General features: G+C 50.2%; 1 protein-coding gene across 1 annotated transcript in view; it reads left to right on the top strand.

Annotated features, from left to right (window-relative positions):
• Positions 1 to 13461: 13461 nt before the first annotated feature.
• IGFBP2 (insulin like growth factor binding protein 2) overlaps positions 13462 to 18243 on the top strand; it is a gene marked incomplete at its 5' end in the record, with an annotated part of 60931 nt that continues 56149 nt past the window's right edge. The window contains one exon of the mRNA XM_080346503.1: positions 13462 to 13864. Coding sequence (XP_080202629.1) covers positions 13462 to 13864 — 403 coding nt within the window. The remainder of the gene's footprint in view (positions 13865 to 18243) is intronic.

The following is an 18243-nucleotide window of genomic DNA, read 5'->3' as shown; positions in this document are numbered from 1 at the left end:
GGTAGAGCAGAAAAATGACGATGTTGATTGCTTTGATCCATACAAGATATATTTTTTAGCATCTGTAGTGTAGTTAAATTCCCGATGCAGTATTTTTCTTGAAAACAATTTACCATAATAAAAATGAAGGAACACCATGCCCTGGGGACAATGGTTAATCCACCACACACAAGGACATTTTATCGGGGGGGAAGCATATCTAAAATATGAGGTTTCATTGCAGGAAATACTGCTCACCAAAATGCCGAACTAAACATATTTGAAGAGATTACTTTAGCATACAAATCTGACTTGTGCAGTGTCTACTGGGCTCAGGATCAGGGAGACGGGTGAGATTAGCAAAACATTGCGAGTTGAGTGGGTTTCATGACTTCCTTCCCTACAGTCAACCACTTGCCTCTCTTCCAACAGGGAGGAGAGTAAAATACTTTAAAAAACCCAAGAAAACCAGCATCTGTTGGCACTCGCCCATTGGTTGATTGGGACAATTACTACAAACACTAAGGCTTCAGGCAATCTGTGTTGGGAAAGAAGTCTTGGAGAACTGTCCCTTGAGAGTTGTCCAGAGTCTTTCAGGTTAGCTTTCCAGTGGGAAGAAAACCATGATAAAGAGTCAGAGGTGCTCTAAATGTGATCCATTATACTGACATATGATCTTCTTGTCTATCTGTCTGTCCCAGCCTTGGAAGAGAGTTGATAACAAGAATTATGAAAGCCAAACCTTCTGTTGGGATCTGAGTGAGAAAAATGGGCTGATGCACCCACACCTTGGTGTGAGAAAGACACTATAACCTGCCTTTCTGTCACATGGTTTTTAGGCATTATTTGCAGACTCTCCTTGCCTTAAGTACTTAACCAGCTAAGAGCAGAGCTGATTTACAACCTAATCTTTTTCAGAAATATGTCTGTGCCCAAAGGAGAAGGATGCTTGTATGGGAGATGTTAGAATAGGAGCTGATACTTGGCATTGCTGCCAAGCACTGCCGGAGGGGCCAGTTTGCATGCAGGAGGATTTGACCCTGAACTTTCTCCTGCAGTTCAAGCCAACATCCTCTACCCCCTAGGCCTGAAAAATGTCCCTCCCCCCTGTTTTAAAAATACATTTGTTATGTCTAATGTTTCTGGCTGGAGCAATGGTACAGACTTTTACCCGCAGAGCTATGCAGGTCAGGGGTTGGGGGTGATGTGATTTCTGAGTGGCCTTAGCTGGGCTCACTGAAGTCCCCAGCGCAGTTACACCAGCAGAACCATTCTCTTCTGGGGACAGTTTATTGCTGTCCCAGGGGATGGTGGCTTTATTGTCCCAGTGTGAAATACAGCCCTGCTAGACTTTCTGAGCTCACATTAGGCTGTGTCATCCACAAGCTAGCTGTGGTATCCATGCTCCCAGTTCAGGCATGAGTTCGAAAGCAGATACCTCCTCGTGTTCAAAGGACCTGTCAATGGACTCATGCTGTGGCCGTCTGTCCAGGACCAGAACAATGTCTCTGATCCACCCAGAGAATGTGAACCAAGTCTTGGACCTCTTTTGCAGGGCTTCAGGCCTTACACTTGGCAAGCAGAAATGTGGCTAGCAGATGAGTCACATTTTAGGGACAAGCTCGGGTAGAGTAGCCATGTCACCTGAGATGCCATGAGTTAGATACAGAAAAGGGCATAGTCAGAAGTGGTGATGGAGAGGGTTTGTTGATCTGTGCTCTCACAGCCAGGTACAGAAGTTGCAGCCAAACTGCCTGGTCCCCACCCAAAGCACCTCAGCACGCAGGCCCAGCTGACTTCTCCTTGGGATCACGCACACAACCTCCTCCAGCCCAGCGTCTGTGTTCTGCAGCGGGGGCAGAGGCCGCTGCCAGGTGCCTGGGGTGAGTCACGGAGCACAACCCCCGAGTCAGTCTAGACACAGGGGAAGTCCAGCTGCTTACAAACTCCCCATCCCACCGACTTCCCAGCCAAGCAGCACTATTCTGGCTGGTTTGGATAATTTGGAAGGACTCCAGTGAAGGACTTGGCAGGCTGATCTCTTGCAGCTCTTGCCAGTTCAGGCCAATGTGGTAAACTGGTTTACCGAGCACTTCATACTGTGCACTGCGCTTTTGCCCTTCTTTGAGTAATGACTGTTAGCAAAATGGAAACATGCATGTGGTGACATCCTTCGTCCTTATGGGAGAGGTTATTGCCATGCTGGAATGGGAGCATCTACTTTGTTTTGTGAGAGAAAAGTGGGTGTAGGGCGCAACCATGGTGATTTTGCAAGCAGCAGTGTTAGGCATGGAAAGCTGCATGGTTGGCTCCTATCTCTGCCACACCAGGGTGGGTTTTCCAGTGAATTCCAAGCAGTGGGGGATCTGCAAGGTGTCCTGAGAAAGACTCTGCCTTTCTGGGAGGACGCAGGCAAAAGAGCAGACAGCATGGTGCCCTGTGGGTCATGCTGAGCTTGCTATCAAACCTCTCCAGCGCTTACCACTACTGTTGATCTTGTTGATGTATAGAGCTTGTCTAGAGCTGACATTTTCCCACAGACCATGATTTAAACCTCATGCGAGCTCATGTGCGGGCTGCTTGTGGTGTGTGTATATGCAAGAATCCCGGCTGGCTCCCATGCAGCTCCATGCCCTGACCTGTCCCATGAAATTAAGAGATGAAGAAACTAGGAGATCTTTTGTGTTTATGCTGTGCTGGGTAGAGCTAGTCCACAAAAGCCATTGGGGTGGGGATTATTTCCACAGTGGCTAAGCAGCTGGAGGAGTCTGAAAGCTGAACATCATCCCATAGTGCCAGCCATGCCCGTCTCCTCTCTGTGGGGCAGGGCAGTTGTGCTTCAACAGCAGGATGGCAGCACCTTCCTGATATCTACCTCTTGCTCTTTCAGGCGTGTTAACAGCACTACAAAGCAGTGCTAATCTCCTTCAGGAAGACAGACACTCAAATCTTGAGAACAAGTGACAAGGGGAAGATGGTTTTTTTTGTTTGTTCATTTGTTTTTTTATAACTCACCCTCCATCACTTTCTATACCTATTGCAGTTTCTGTCTCGTTCAGCTTTCCCTTGCCCCCTCCCCTGCAGTTCCCGGTGCATCCAGCCCTGCAGAAATGCAGCACTGGCCTGTCAAAGAGCTGCTTTGAACCCTGGTGCTCTGAATGTTGGGCTGCGCTCGCCGAGATCCTGGCACCCAGCAGAGGGCAAGCGAGCCGAGAGAGAGCCACCCTGTCCCTGCGGTCCCTCCTGCGCTGCGCACGCCAGAGCAGCACATCCAGCAAATGGCTCAGGAGCGATCCTCTGGGCTTGTTTTGGGCTCTCAACAGACAAGATCACATTGTCCAGCCCCTTTTTCCCCTCTTCACCTGGGTGCATCTTGCCATTTCCCCAGGCCAGTAACACCTCATTCTTCGCTACATTGGTGCCCTGATTGGTATCTTGTATTCAAAAGTTTTAGTTATTTTCCAGCCTTACTAACGTGGCCAGATACAAGAAGTTTGTTGTTGTTGTGTTTTTTTTTTTTTTTTTTTTTTGGTCTGCTTTTTGTTTCTTGTGTCTGTTTTCCTGCTGTTTTGGAAGACATCTTCCTCTTCTTCTTGGTCTACTTTGGAGCACAAGCACTTAAGTCTTGAAAGCTGATTCCCTGGAAGAGCTACTATTTCTTCAGCCTGCCTGCTGCAAGCAAGGAGCATTTCTGCCCAAGGTGTGCACAAATGTTGCTCACATGGTGCTTGCTGCTTCTTTACAGCTAGAGTGCATTCATACATCCACAGTGTCACCTTTACTGTTCCACTGGCAGGTATATAGTCCTACATGCTGCAGGACAGGAGAATTTTCCTAATTGAGTTCCCTTCTTTCTGGAGATGTGCACTGTTCACCCTTAGACCTGGCTGAGGCTTAAGATTTAAGATTTAGTCAGCTAATTAAAAAAAAGGCAAGTTTGAAGTGAAGCAGATATTTCTGTCTTTTTTTGAGGGGATTCTCTCTACTTTGTTCTCAGGAGAAATTAGTGTGTGTGCATCATCAAAGTGATTTAAATTGTAGTTCAACTCTCAAAAGACACTGCATAAAAACAGCGCTAGTTGTGCACTTGCTTCCTTTCAAGGGTCAGAATTGGACTGTACTTGCTGCAGGCTGGGAAAGTAAAAAATGCTGAAGGAAATAATGTACTCATTTGCCTTTGAATGCCCATAGTGCACAGGCTCCTGGTTCTCTTAGGCTTCTCTGAAAAATCCCAGCAATGAAGGTAAGTAGGCTTTACTCCATCTTACAGCTGTTCTGACAGATAAAAAAGTGAGTAACTGGTTTATTGCTCAAGATAAGGGCTGTGTTTGCTCTCAACTGCTCCTCGTACCCCCCTGCAGCCACACCAGCAGTGCCTGCAGAACAGTGACCCATGGGAGAGGTGGGTGCTGGAGGAGAAGGATGGATCCAGCACAGAGCATGCAAGTGGATTAGCAGGTTCAGCCTGGGTGCATATCCCCAAAGCCAGGGTGTTGCATAGGGTTTGGGGAGGTAGATTTGCATCCTTTGTTTTAGAGGTGGTAGGTGAGGGGGCAGAACCTGCATTTGCAGAAGGCTCGCTGGAAAACATCTTTTTGGTAGGATGGGTTTCATCTGTAGTCTGCAAGAAACAATAAACAGGAATCCCCATAATGACATTTTTATAGAGCTTCTTTGCAGAGAGGGGCTGCACTTAAAATCCAAATTTAGTTTATTTGAGTGCGAGTGTCCTCAGCTTTAACATCCACTTACTTTCAAAGTCATGTGGTAGAGCTTGGCTCATGCAGGTCTGATGTCCAGGCATACCCATGATCTGAATCCCTCCTGTTATCTTTCTAAAAGCTCTCTGCCCTTTCATTAAGCCACGTTGCTGCTCATGCTTTGAGACCTTAGCTGTAGGGTTTTTTGTCAAAGGTTAATTAGCAAGCTGTGCTCTGCAGCAGAGATGACTTCATTTTAAGGTTTAAGTAGTTTTGTACAACAGGCCAGTAAAATATCCTTGGAAACAGACACAGAGCTATAAAGCTAAAATCATGCTTTACTGTCGATACACCAGAATCTTTAATAAAAGGTCTGGTTAATAATTGGCATGTGATGATGGAAATTGATGAGGAGAGGCTGTGGGCTGAGTTTGTTCAACCTGGAGAAGACATGGCAAGAGCTAATTGCTCTATTTGGCTCTCCAAATATAGGATTCAGAGAGGATGGAGCAAGTCTTTCCTCAGAGGGGCACCACAAAAGGACAAGAAGCAAAAGGCACAAGTTGCTGCGAGGGAAGTTCTGTCTTGACCAAAAAAAAAAAAGGTTCACAGGGAGAGTGGTTTAGTCTGTGGGATCTTCATCCCTAAAGGTATTCAAAACTGGATGGGGACAAGCCCTGAGCAACTTTTTCCAGCTCTGAATGGGACCTCTGGAGGTCTCTAGCCCAACCCTCTGCTTTGCAGTGTTGGTTTGCTTGTGGTGTGGGGCCCCGGGAGGGACTGGTTTGTGAGGCCACCAGGGGACATTTTCTTGGGGTGGAAGGAATATACAGCCTTGGAGAGTGGTGGCCTATCCTTGTTACTTTCATCATGCGTTTTCTTTGGCAGGGTGTTTGTGTCAGCAAGGAAGGGGAGAGCTTGTTACTCCAGCTCCTTCTGTGTTCCAGGCATCAGTGAGGGGCAAGCCAGAAACGAGCAGTGACACTCAGGCAGAAAGTTCCAGACGTTGTCTTGCTGGTGAGCTGCATGTCATGTCACTGCTTGTGTTCACAGGCTGGTACATAAGGACATGCTGAAGAAATGCAGAGACTCACTGCTGTGGGAGTGCAAGGAGAAATCCACAGCAACCTCTTGTGCAAGGAGAAACCTGCTCGCCAGGCTGCCTGGCTGTCTCAGCAGTGGTGCAGAGGGGCTCACCACATTACCCTGGAGACAGATCATCCGGATCACCTCCTCCCACACCTTCCTTGACACAGGTAGCATGCTTTAAAGCATGTGATTAAATATTCTGAGTCGAGGCCCTGTGTTTTTCTACTGTACCGTTATTGATCAAATGGCTGTGATTGTCAACAGAGATGTTCATCTGTAGCCACTTTTTTACAGGGTTGGTTCCTCAGTCTTTCTCCTCTGCTGTTGCGGAGGAGGGCAAGGGGCTGTGTCTGGAGGCAGAAAGACAGAGCTGGTGTTGCCACAGGATGCCCTGTGAGGTGGAACAGAGCTTGTCTGAGACCAGGGGAGATGTGGGTGAGGACCTGTTTCTGCAAGATCCTCTGTCCCCTCAGCTCTTGGGTTTATCTCTCTCTCCTTGGCCACATCTCCAGAAATGAGTCAGACCCAAGAGAGGTGCAGACACAGGACTGGAGGAATGGGACTGGGGAAATTCTTGTTATAGGAGTTGGTAGGGGTCAAAGGCAGCACAGCAGTGCGTGCTCCCTAGTCCTGGAGTAGCTCCTGTTCCTCAACAGCCAGGAGAGTGCAGAGGCCTGGGGTTTCCTTTGTGTTAGGGGTAAATATGGGTGCACCTTCAAATACTTCTCTTGCCCTAAGAGAGCTCTGTGCTCTGAGTTAAGATCTGAATGGTCTCTCTTGTCCCCTGCCAACACAAGACTGTTCCCTGTATTTTTTCCAGTACTTGTTTTATTTGTCCCATGAGACAAATAAAGTTACTTCCTCTAGGAGGCTTTGACACAGGCAGCTAGAGACCGGCAGCTGGAGTCTGTTCTTCATATGTAGTCACACCACACTTTCCTTCATCCTGTTCCATCCAAGCACTTTCCATGGACTCATGTAAGCACTCCCTGCTCCTCCTGGGGCTGCAGCCCCTTTCCACTCCATTCCTGCATGCAATGTTGTTACTCAAAGCAGTATCACAGTGTGGTGCCTCAGAAAGTGCTGTTTTCTCTCCTGAGTAGGTTCTCCAAAGCTGTTATTACTTTTCCAACAGCAAATACAAAGCAAGTGGAAATGTTGGCTGATGCTGCTAATAAAATTCTTAAGCATCTACGTGTGCTTTGAAATGCTTTCATCCTACTGCCCTGCTCAAGGGGTACCAGATACCGAGAGAAAGCCTGTCAATGTAAATGTCAAAGGTTTAGATTCTCATATTTGTCAGGGACATCCTACCCGATTCCTATTCTCAGTGTGTCACTGGGCTGGGAGGCTGTTTCAGCCCTCTCCAAGGAGCTGGACACTCTAGCATCTGGGCTTGCTGAAACAAAGGGATTTGATTTTCAGTTTAACTTTTATCTGGGAATCTAAATCCCCATGGAAACGAGGGAGTATATCAGGAGACTCAGTAGGTGTAAGCAATGTGGTGGCTTTCACGCCCAGGCTCGAGAGTTTGCGGGAGCTCTCCTACCATTGAAGGGAAATTATGGGTGAGTGTCCCAGAGAGGGAAGGTCTTGGCCAGAGAGGCAGGTCCTCGAGTAAGAAGCTAGGGCTGTTGGCCACCAAACCAAGAGAGTATTAATCCCTGCGCTTGACAGGTTAGGGCTGGGACTTTGTGAGGTCTGAGAAGGTGCTGAATTTTTAGGGTCTTTGCAAAGAGGTCACCTTCTGCTCATATCCTGAAGACTGCGACTGGGAAACTGTAATACAGAAGCTGTGGATAGTACCAGGTCCTTTAGTCACCCAAGGCCCACTTCAAACAGAGATTTGTTTAAAGTATAAATATCTCTGCAAAGATCTGCTGCTACCTTGGATTGAGATAAAGTTTTTCCTTCCCTTTCCTCAGCTACATCTCCTTTGTCCTTGCTGGGTCCTCTTCCAACAGCAATTAACCCCAGTACCTGCTGAAGTCAAGGACGTTCTCCACACAAATCCTCTCGGCTCTTGTTTTATCATTCCTATAAGCTAAGTCACTGTGGCTGGCCGGCCTAGGTCAATATTTAACACTTTTTGCACCACCTCCTCCAGGTCAGCTGCTTGATTTCAAACTCCTTTGTACACTTGAGACTAATGAAGGCATTTTTGAGGGCTGCTTAGGGATCAGCAAGGAGTTTGGCTACTGTAGTGTCCAAATCCACAAATCTCTGCTATGTATGGCAACTGCAGACCAGACAAATTGGTGGAACCCTGCATCCTTCCCCTGCACCCTGACCAAAGAGCATCAGTGCCTGGGAGGTGGGCAGGCATGTGAAAACCACCACTGCTTCATGCCTTCCAGCTAAATGGGTGGTTTTAGCACTGCTAATCTCTAATCAGTGCTGCAGAAACCTAAACAAAGTAGCTTGGACTCCACTCCAAAGCATTTGCAATTACTGGATCAGGCTCATAGATAATGCATTTAGGGCTGCTCTAAAAACATCTCAGATAGGGTAAATGTAAAGAAAGTGGCCTATAATTGACCCTTCTGTTGACATCTGAACTCTGGCCAGGATGATGCACCTGGGGAAAACAATCTGAGGATGGAGAGAGAGGCCTGAGGTGTCAGGCAGGTTCAGACCTACCTCTGAGCGTGACCTGTGGGGCAGCAGAAATGAGGGAGGGGATCAGAGCCAGAGGACCTCGGGAGGGTTCCTGTGCCACTCGCACTGGAGCTGACCAAGCTCCAGAGAGCAAGTGCTGAGGGAAGCATGAAATGTTCGTGTGGGGGAAGAAGAACAGGAGGCTGAGGTGTAACCGCAGGGCAAATAAAACAGTCACCATGAGGAGTGAAGGCTGGAGGGCAGGGACAGGCAGCGGCCGTGCTGGGGAGAGCCTGCAACAACCCAGAGCTACAGCTCTGCCCCTGCCTCCTGCAGGAACACAGCGAGCGCTCGGAGTCTGAGAACCTGAGCTTTATTTCAGAGAACTGTTCCCACTTCCACGTTCAACCCTTTCTGCCGACCGAGTCTGGTGGATGGGCAAAATCTGATCTTGCACCACTTAAACTTTGCTCTCTCATGCCTGCCCTGGCAGCAGGTAAGGTTTGCCCTAAGCCGCTGGGCACCTAACCCTGAGGAGGAAAAAGAGGTGATACTAGCATAGTGTCAATAGAAACAACTTATTTCTGGGCCATTCTTTTATTTCCTTGAAAGCTTGCTACTTTTGGTGTGATTGCCTTGGGAAGCAGCTGGTACTGTGGGCAGGCTGGATCAAGAGGGTCTCACAGTGCCTCCCTGAGCAGTGCCCTGCTCAGCTCAGTCCCACCACCTCAATTCAGTGGGCAAAGCTGCTGAATTGGGGTGTCTGAAGGCAGGTGAAGTTTCACTCTCGCTTCTGTGGCCAGGGGATAAGGCAGCGTGGGGCTGGAGTATTGGGGACCTACTGTCCTAGGGGGTGTGTAGTGAGGGGACAGGGAACCATTTCCCAAATGCCAGTACAGGGAAGAGGAGCTGGGTTTGTGTGTGAGGTGGGATTTCCCCCCAAGCTCCAGCAGTGTGCTTGACCTGCTGCTGAGGGGAAAAACTTGCTGTCTGCAGGACAGGGCATGACCCGAGACCACGAATGCACACATCTTGTGAAGAGACTTGGCATCTCCATAATTTGGTTTTATGTCTATTTTGATAGAGGACAGGGATCAGGGCAGAGCTCCTTCTGCTCCCCCTACCGACTCACCCTGACCTTGGGCACGTTCCCCTGCTACCTCTGGGGGGATGGATGGGGATGAGGGACAGCACACTCCTTGCTGTCCCACCCTGATGCACTTTGCTGTGAGTTGGTGGCGATTCCCAGGTCTCAGAAACTTTGCAAACTTTTACTATGGCCAAAGTTTGCCAAATCTGCAGTGAGAAAGCAGGATGCTGCCCACCAAATACTCACATCAGGCCCAGCATGCATCCTTGTAGCCTTCCTCCTTGCAGCCTTCCCTTCCTCATCACCTGCCCCTCACCATGCCAGCTCTGGGACACAGGAGGCTTTGTCCAGCACTCATCATAAAGCATTTTGTGTCAGTCTATTGAAAAGGAGGCCTTTAAAAATAAGATTATTTGTTTATTCTTCTACCCCCACCCCCCCCTTTTTTTTTTCCTTCCTCCACCTCCCTATTACCCACTGAGCTAAAAATGAGGGAAAGAAAAACGCAGGAGGACACATTGTTTTCTCCCCCTCACACTCGGAGCTGTAAAATACTTCTTAATCATTGGGAGCAAGAGGATCTCTGTGCTGGGCCTCCACTTTTTGTTTGCGAGTTTATTTTTCCTAATTCATCCTTGACAAAGGACAGAGCCATAAAAGAATCAAGCAGCACGTCTGTGGGAAAAAACTGCCCTGAAAAGGGTCAGAGCAATACTGTAGCATTTCCAAACAATTCCAAGAGCTAAAGCCTCTGTGAGATGCAGCTTCAGCTTTAACTTGCCTTTCTAGGAACAAGCCTACATCTGTTTGGCAATGCCATATTTTGTAGGGTAAAATAAACCCTTGAGAACAAACAGACCAGCTTATCCAGAGGGGTAAATGCTTGGGAACAGAGCTCACTTGTTAATCCTAAAACTGTCAGCAAAGACCCACTGGAGAAATTATGGCTGGCCACGGGCACTCAAGCTGTTTTCCCTTTGACTCCCCACCTCCTCCCATCCCCACAACAGCTGTAAAATCTTCTTTATTGTTCTGCTGGAGTTGGAGAGTGGCACAGAGAGGTCTCTCAGCCGAAGGCTGCAGCAGCCAGGGCAGGGGGAACATCTGATCCTTTGTATCTGCACCGGCGTTATTGCTTCGGTGGCGGACAAAGAAAATGACGGCGATAAAAGAAGAACAGCCCGAGCACCTACTAAAGAGGCATATGCACAGGAAATCCTGGCTCGTTCCCACATCTGAGCTGCGTACGGTTTCTTTCCCTCCAGGATCATTATGTTTAATGTCCTCTTGCAATTCAGGCAGCTGAGCCGACAGAGCCCCTTCCCTCCCCCTCTTCTCTCCCTTCTCTCATCAGGTTTCGAGCCCTCCCTGTGGAAAAATGGTTTGTGCACAAGCAGCCTACACAACGGTGCTCATAAGGAATTTGCCCCTGCCAGGAGTTATTAATGGCACCTCAGTAAATGCCCTCAGCAAAATGGGCCACTGCAAGCATCAAGTGCGTGTTGAAAAATAGAGTTTAAATTGTCCCTTGGGGAATGACCTATTGGCCACCTAAAAAATGCAGGATTGGTTCGCTGTATAATTAAGTTCAGGCCATCTCTTGTGCTTACACACGCAAAAGACCAGATGTCAGCTTGGTACGAGTCAAAGTGCTGGGCTGCTTTTAAAGCACCAGCAGAAGACAGACTATGGGGGCATAACATTTGCCACTGGAAGAAAACCTACTTTGAATACTTGGAATATTTAACTGACTGCAACAGATAATTAGCCAAACCCTCTTATGCTTCCAAATATAGATTCATTAGTCATATGAAAATATCTCATTGGAACCAAATGTGAGTCATTAGTGAAGTCAATGGCAGATCATAAAAAAGGTACGAAGAGCCTCCTTCCCTCCATCCCCGAGAAGCCATGAGTGTGCGGTGAAAATAATTTGCTCCATTTTCTATTGAACATCTGCTGGCAAATCTGTTTTAAAGGGAGGCTTTTGAGGGGTTGCTTGTGTGCAGAGCTGTGCATCCCGTTTTTACCCACTCTGTGATTTATGTGAGTAACAAATGCAAAGTCTGTAATGGGCTTTTTTCTACTTCTTTTTTTTTTTTTTGGTCTTCTTGAGAGGACTTTCTTAAGTCACTCAGGCTGAAATTCTGTAATACAAAAGAAGATTTTTTAACATGAAGTGGAATAAACATACCTTAGTAATTTGCTTCTCATTTCAGGGAAACATTTTGTTGGCTTCGAGTTTTGGTGTCCCCTACACTCAGAGCAATGAGTGCTGCAAGCAGCAGCGAGTGCTGCTGCCAAAGGGACCCCAAAACTAGCTAGATTCCTCCAGGAGTGAAACAAGGATGGGTCAAATCACCGCGCAGCTTGAGCGAGGTGCAAACAAACAGTGGTAAATGGTAAAGCAAATGGGCAGCTCTTTCACTATGAAGTATCTGCAGCATGAGAGGCAGCCAGAGAAAGGGACCATGCTTGATTAAATCTCTCTAAAATCCAAGTTATTGCCTGGGAAGACATGGGAACCAAGATGGGACCAGGTGCTTGGTGGGATTTCACAGATCATGCTGAACACTGCAGACCGTCATCCTACCCTGGGCTCATCGATCCCACAAACAAACATATTGTTGTATAACTCCAGGGCCATGAGTAATCCTGAGCTTAAAGTTGTGCTGCACGAGATATCAACAGCAGCATTTTGCATTTTTCTTTATTTGAAAAAACCAAACAAACGAACAATCTCAAACCAAAACAACAAAAAAAACTACAGCAGCAAATGTTATAGTGCCCCAAAGCTGATATTCCTGTGGGTGAGGGAACTCAGACTGCCTCAGTGCTTGACTTTAACCATACAATCCCACAACGATACTAACCAAGTTTTCCAGCTTCATTAGCTCGGTTACATTCCCTTGGCTTTGTTGTTATTATTTTTTATTAGTGAAAAAAAAAATCACCTCTATGTAATACCCCTTGTACTTAAATTCCTCTATGTAGCCTGTGACAGTCAGACAGCAGGGAGAGGAGTGTGATTTCAGCTGAAAACCCCAAAGCCCAGAGACCTCTGTCCCTGCACCCCAGGTTGTACCCTGGCTTTCGGGCACCCTTGCAGGGCAGTGCCACAGGAAAGGCGCTGAGCCTGCTGCACATGGCTTTGGTTTGGGGGTATAAATGCCCTGTGGGGAGCCAGGTGGGAGATGTGGGCAGTCCTACGGGCATGAAGCCCTGTGTCTCCAAGGGGGCTCACCTGACCTCAGGGTCCTGTTCCCATGGAGGCAGCGTGGTCCCAGGCCCAGTGTTTGGTGGAGGGCTGGATGGTGGGACTGCCCCTGAGCTCAGGTTTTGCCCCCTCATCCCCATGGTGGGACCTGACCTGAAATGTGGCTCCTGGTGCCTGGCCTGGAGTCTCTGGGGCAGCAGGGTAAGGGTGGGTGGGGGTTTCTTGCCTCTCTATGGGGGTGTGGAGATCACCCAGTGTGGAGATCACTTCCAGCACTGGGTATCCCTGTGGGGCAGCATTTCCATCCTTCCCTGTATTAGGTGTCTCTGTGGGGCAGGCCCCAGTTCCCCCTGTGGGGCAGACCTCGCTTCCCTCTGGGTTTGGCCCCACTTCTCCCAGCGGGGCAGACTCCGATAACCCGTGTGGTAGAACCTGACTCCCACTGCGGCAGGCTCTCACTCCATGTTGGTCAAACCCCCCATCTCCCCTCTGGGCCATCCCAACCTCCTCTGGGGCAGCTTCTGACCCCCTCGGGGGCTGAACCCCTCTTCCCTTTGGGGCAGCCCCACCTCCCCACTCCGGGGCAGCCCCGACCACAACGTGGGGGGGGCGGGCGTGGAGGCGGCTCTAGGACCCGGCGGCGCCGCGGCGCGCCCGGCCCCGCTCCGCGCTGTGCCGTGCCGTGCCGTGCTGTGCCGCTCGGCTCCGCTCCTCTCCGCACCGCGCCGCGCCGCCGGGGGGCCGAGCGGCGTGTCCACCTGCCGGCCCCGCCGCCCGTCAGTCCCGCCATGGCGCTCGGCGGGGTCGGTCGCGGCGGCGCGGCGCGGGCCGCCTGGCCGCGGCTGCTGGTGGCGGCGGCGGCGGCGGCGCTGGCGCTGGCGGGGCCGGCGCTGCCCGAGGTGCTGTTCCGCTGCCCTCCGTGCACGGCGGAGCGCCTGGCCGCCTGCCCCCCGGCCGCCCGCCCGCCCTGCCCCGAGCTGGTGCGAGAGCCGGGCTGCGGCTGCTGCCCGGTGTGCGCCCGCCTGGAGGCCGAGGCGTGCGGCGTCTACACGCCGCGCTGCGCCGCCGGCTTGCGCTGCTACCCCGACCCCGGCGCCGAGCTGCCCCTCCAAGCCCTGGTGCAGGGGCAGGGCACCTGCGCCCGCCGCCGCGACACGGCCGAGTACGGCGCCAGCGCCGAGCGCCCGGCAGGTGAGCAGCGCCCGGCACCGCGCACCGCGCGCAGCCGGCACCGGGGACCGCAGGTCAGGCACGGCGCACGAAGAGCCGTGCACCGGGGACGGGGCACCGAGAGCCCAGCGCTGCATGCTAGAGACCGGGTGCCGCGCACCGGGACCGGGCGTCTGCCACCAGGTGCAGGGCACTGTGCGCCGGGCTTCGGATGCTGGGGACAGTGCATTGTGCACTGCGCACCGGGCACTACGGACCTGAGCGCCGGACACGGGATACCGAGCACCGGGCGGGCTTGGAGGGCAGTGGCGGGGCAGCGGGGCACCGGCACGTCCAGGGGACAAAGGGATCCTAAAGAGTGTCCTAAACGGGATTCTCCCAGGGCAGAGGGACCCCTCTGGAGGGCAGGGAAGGGGGATCCATGCGGGAGAGAGTGCAGCGTGGGACAAAGAGGGCAGAAAGGAGTGGCGGGGGGAGGATTGCATCCCTGGGAGTGTGGGGAAAAAAGGAGATTTTGAGGGTGCTGCTGTCCCCGGGGGTAAAGCGTGAGTTTTGCTTGGCATGGGGCAGGAACCCCAAGGGTGGGGTCCAGTGTGTGTGGGGGGATATGGAGATTGCCTTATGGGGTCAGAGTGGAGGTTGGGGTCCTCTAGAGAAGAAAACCCATGGGGGCAGATAAGTGTGAAGTTTTGGGAGATACAACTGAGGAGGAGCCCTTCGAGGAGCAGAAGGAGGTGGAAGTGCAGGTTTGGGTTTAGTGGGGGAGTAAAAGCACCCTGGAGGGTGACGGCTGCCCCAACGATACGGGAGAGGCCTTGTGGGAGGACTATGTATGTACTGCCTGGGAAGGGGGCTAGCTGGTGGGCTGCGGGTGCCTGCTGTGTGGGGAGCCCCTTCCCTACGGCCGCTTTCCCAGCAGAGCCCATCTTGGAGCTGGGGTAGCAGCTGCCGTGGGGGTCCTGGCCCCCTCTGGCTCCCCCCGGCTCAGGCACTGGATGCCAGGGAAAAAGGAGCGTCCCCCGAGGACACAGCCCCGAGTACGGGGGGCGCCAACAGGCTCCTGACCTGTTGCTGCGATTGCTGTGGGAGGCTCCTGGGGATGCCGATACAGCAGAGCTTGGTTTTAATAATGCCTCCTGTCCCTTGTGATCAGCTGCAAGCTCTTTCCTTTCCGTGGGATGTTGAAAATTTCCGAATCGAGTCTGGGAGTAGAAACCAGCATTTTCTCCTTTGAAATCACCCCTACTTGACTCATGCCTCCTTGCTGGTTTTGCCCCTCTGTCTGTGACTGGGTCTCTGACCCTGTTTGCCTAACTAGTTCAGCAGCACGACTTAGAATTCCCTCCCTTCCCTCTTGCTGAGGCTTTATTTAAAAGCACTGCTGACCTGGGCTGTACCTCTCAGCTTTGCTCCCCTGGAGGACAGGCGTGCAGCCGGGTACCTGCCCACACTGCTTTGGGTACCGGCACATGCTCCTCCAGGTACTGGAAGACACCGCTCCAGGTACAAGCAGATGCTGCTGCAGGTACCGGTGGACATTGCTCTGCTCGTGGCGAGACATGTGGAGTGGGGGGCGAAGAAACACTGGCAGCAGGGAAAACTTTTGCACCTTGCAGGCTGCTGCCTTCCTGTAGCCAGGCTGTGACTCCTGCAGTCCCTGCTCCTATGCCCCCGCCTGTCCCCCCTCTTTTGCCCAGCTGTGAAAGGCTGTAGAGAGCCGGGAGTCTGGAGAACACGTTGATGTGAAATCTTGCTTGACTACAGAATATGAGTGTCAAGGGAGTGAGTTTTACACTCTCCAGAAGAAGCCAAGGGCATTTAGATTTAAGGAATCTGGTGCTGACTTCCTGGCTTATGCTTTTACAAGAAGTTGGGGGGGGGCAGGGGGGAGAGTATTGCAGTGATGGGTTGAGAAGTGATTTTCTGAGTTAATGCTGAAATTTTTTTCTTTTATGGACTTTATTTCAGAATTTTTATGTTACTTTACTGGGTTATTTTGCTTGATTTTATTATCCTTATTCCTTTACAATGCATGTGATTTACTTGACCCTATCTCTGCTATCTCTGTTTAACACAAACACAGGCAAATAGCACAGTTTAAGGACACTTAATTGTACGTGGTACTCTGTGATGTCCACAGGGGTGAATAATAAAATAACTGGCACATCCTTAACCAACGTTATGTGAAACATGCAGCTGGAATATTCACAGTCAAGCATATCTTGGCAGAGGAGCTTGGACATCCAGAAAAGGGTTTGCTCTCTTCAGATTACAAAACTTTTAACAGGTTGTTGTAGCCATTAGGAAAAACAAACAAACAAAGGAAACAAAACAAAAAACCCAAAACAAACAAAAAAACCAAAACAAACCTACAACCAAAACCAAGATGTGAATTTGCCAGCTTCGCTTGATACTCCTCTGCTCAGACTCACATCCTTGCTTCCCTTTGCAGCGTGCCTGCAAAACATATACGAGGGTTTGCTTTTCTTTTAAAGCAGTGACAAGGAAAGCAGTCTGGCACTCGAAGAGCAGGGATTGGAATTCCCTTTCAAATGCTGATGTCAAGCTAGTTTCATGAGTACCCTGAGAGCAGGTTTTTGCCTGCAAAAGGCAGGTGTTGAGGCTTTTTATTTTTTTAAGTGCTTAAAGGTATTTGCCCTTTTTCCCCTTTACAGTTTGAAAAGGCTCCTTTGGCTGATTCAGGGCTGGAATGCAGAGCTCATGCTATTCCTAAATTAAGAGGCTGGCAAGTTTTTTTGTCCCTGATGAGAGGCAGAAGGATTGCCCAAATGAAACAAGGAATAAAACTCTGCAAATTCTCCTGCTGTGGCTCCAGCATTGTTTAGTCTTCTACTTAGGTCTGCAAAGCCAATCCTGAAATGGTTGTAGGCGGAAAGTAACATAAACCACCACGTAGCTAGGAAGCAAGGGATGTTGCTCATTGCACAAGAGGCTTTGAGTATTTTGAAGATGTTGGGAATGTTGGAACAAAATAGCAGCAGTCTGTGGAAATCAGGCTGAGAACCCCCAGGGAGGTGAGTGCACGAACTCCCACCGATGATGGGAGCGAGACGAAGGCTCAGCACCTCCAGGGATCAGGGCCTCTGAAATAGTTTCAGTGCCACCGGACCACACTCTTTTACAGTTTATTTCAGGTCATTGCTTAACAAACTTTACGTACTGCTGACTGGAACCGCCTGAACTGGGGACAGAAGGTTGTTATTGTGCGTTGAAGCTCGCACAGAGTTCATGCCAGCCTGGAGTGTGTTTATTCTCTCAGCACCTCAGCGACATCGGCACGCTGTTTTGCAGATGGACTAAATGATGTGCCTGAGGTCCACTGGGACACACAGAGCAGCAAGGACTGTCTGTACATCATGTTAGCAGTTTGTGTCCTGGCAGACAATGTCCCACTCCCCAGTAGCCATCTTCTCATCAGGCAGGTTTGGGGTGGCCCAGGACCAAATGAGTCCTGGAGATCCAATGTGCATTGAGAGGTGTTTCAGGTACCATTGGGGTCTCATAACCTCTCCAAGTCTCAGCTGGAGGGTGGAGATGCTGCCTTCTACTTTGACCATCATGAACTGCCATCAGGGGCTTGTGTGGTCTTGTCCAGCTCTCAGTGCACCATCCCTCTCCCTTCCTTCTGCTGGGTTTAGCTGTCACCTTGTGTCAGAGTAGGCTGGTTCAGGAGCTAATCCTTCAGAAAGCTAGCCCCAGGAAACAAGGCAATGGTTTTCTCAGATCAAGGTGCAGCAGGGCGACAGTGCTGCTGCAAGGTGGGAACTTGTGCTAGGAGGTGGAGCAGGGCAGATCTGAGTGATGCCAGCAACTGTCCTAAACTCTCTTGGCCTGAGGTATGAGAATAGCTGAAGAACTGCTAATGGAGAGAAGGTCCTAGGAATAAAACTTGTTCCACTCTGAAAAAATGCTCTTGAGCCATTGTTCAAAGCTGACCCGTTACAGGATTTTTTTTTCCCCTTTTGCCAGTGCAGTTCAGTCAGGTTTTTGTAGTATTGTTTTATTTTGTAGTGGGGTATTTGTACTAATTCAGTGGGATGTGCCTCTGAACCCACTGCTAAATATTGAGTTCTGCTTTGGAAACTCGCTTTTTTCTTAAAACAAATGTGTTTTTTTAGTCTGTGCCAGTGCAAGATAATCTTTCCAAATGGAAAGATAGCTGTACAAAGAATGTAGCCCCAGGCAAACTTGAACTTGCAGGGCTGGGGCTGCCTCATTCACCTAGTCAGGGACTCCACTTTGAACTCCCACCATATGAAAACAGCGTCAAAATAGTTAACTGTTAAAAACGCAGCTTATTTTAGCATCCGACTAAAATCCTTATTTGGGTAGCCCCAAATGCCACACATCCTTCCTTATGGGTCAAATGTCAAAACCTC

The sequence above is a fragment of the Nesoenas mayeri genome (genome assembly GCF_963082525.1).
Source record: "Nesoenas mayeri genome assembly, chromosome: 6".
NCBI classification, from domain to species: domain Eukaryota; kingdom Metazoa; phylum Chordata; class Aves; order Columbiformes; family Columbidae; genus Nesoenas; species Nesoenas mayeri.
Note: the sequence above shows the minus strand (reverse complement) of the source record. Positions and strands in the feature narration are given on the sequence as shown.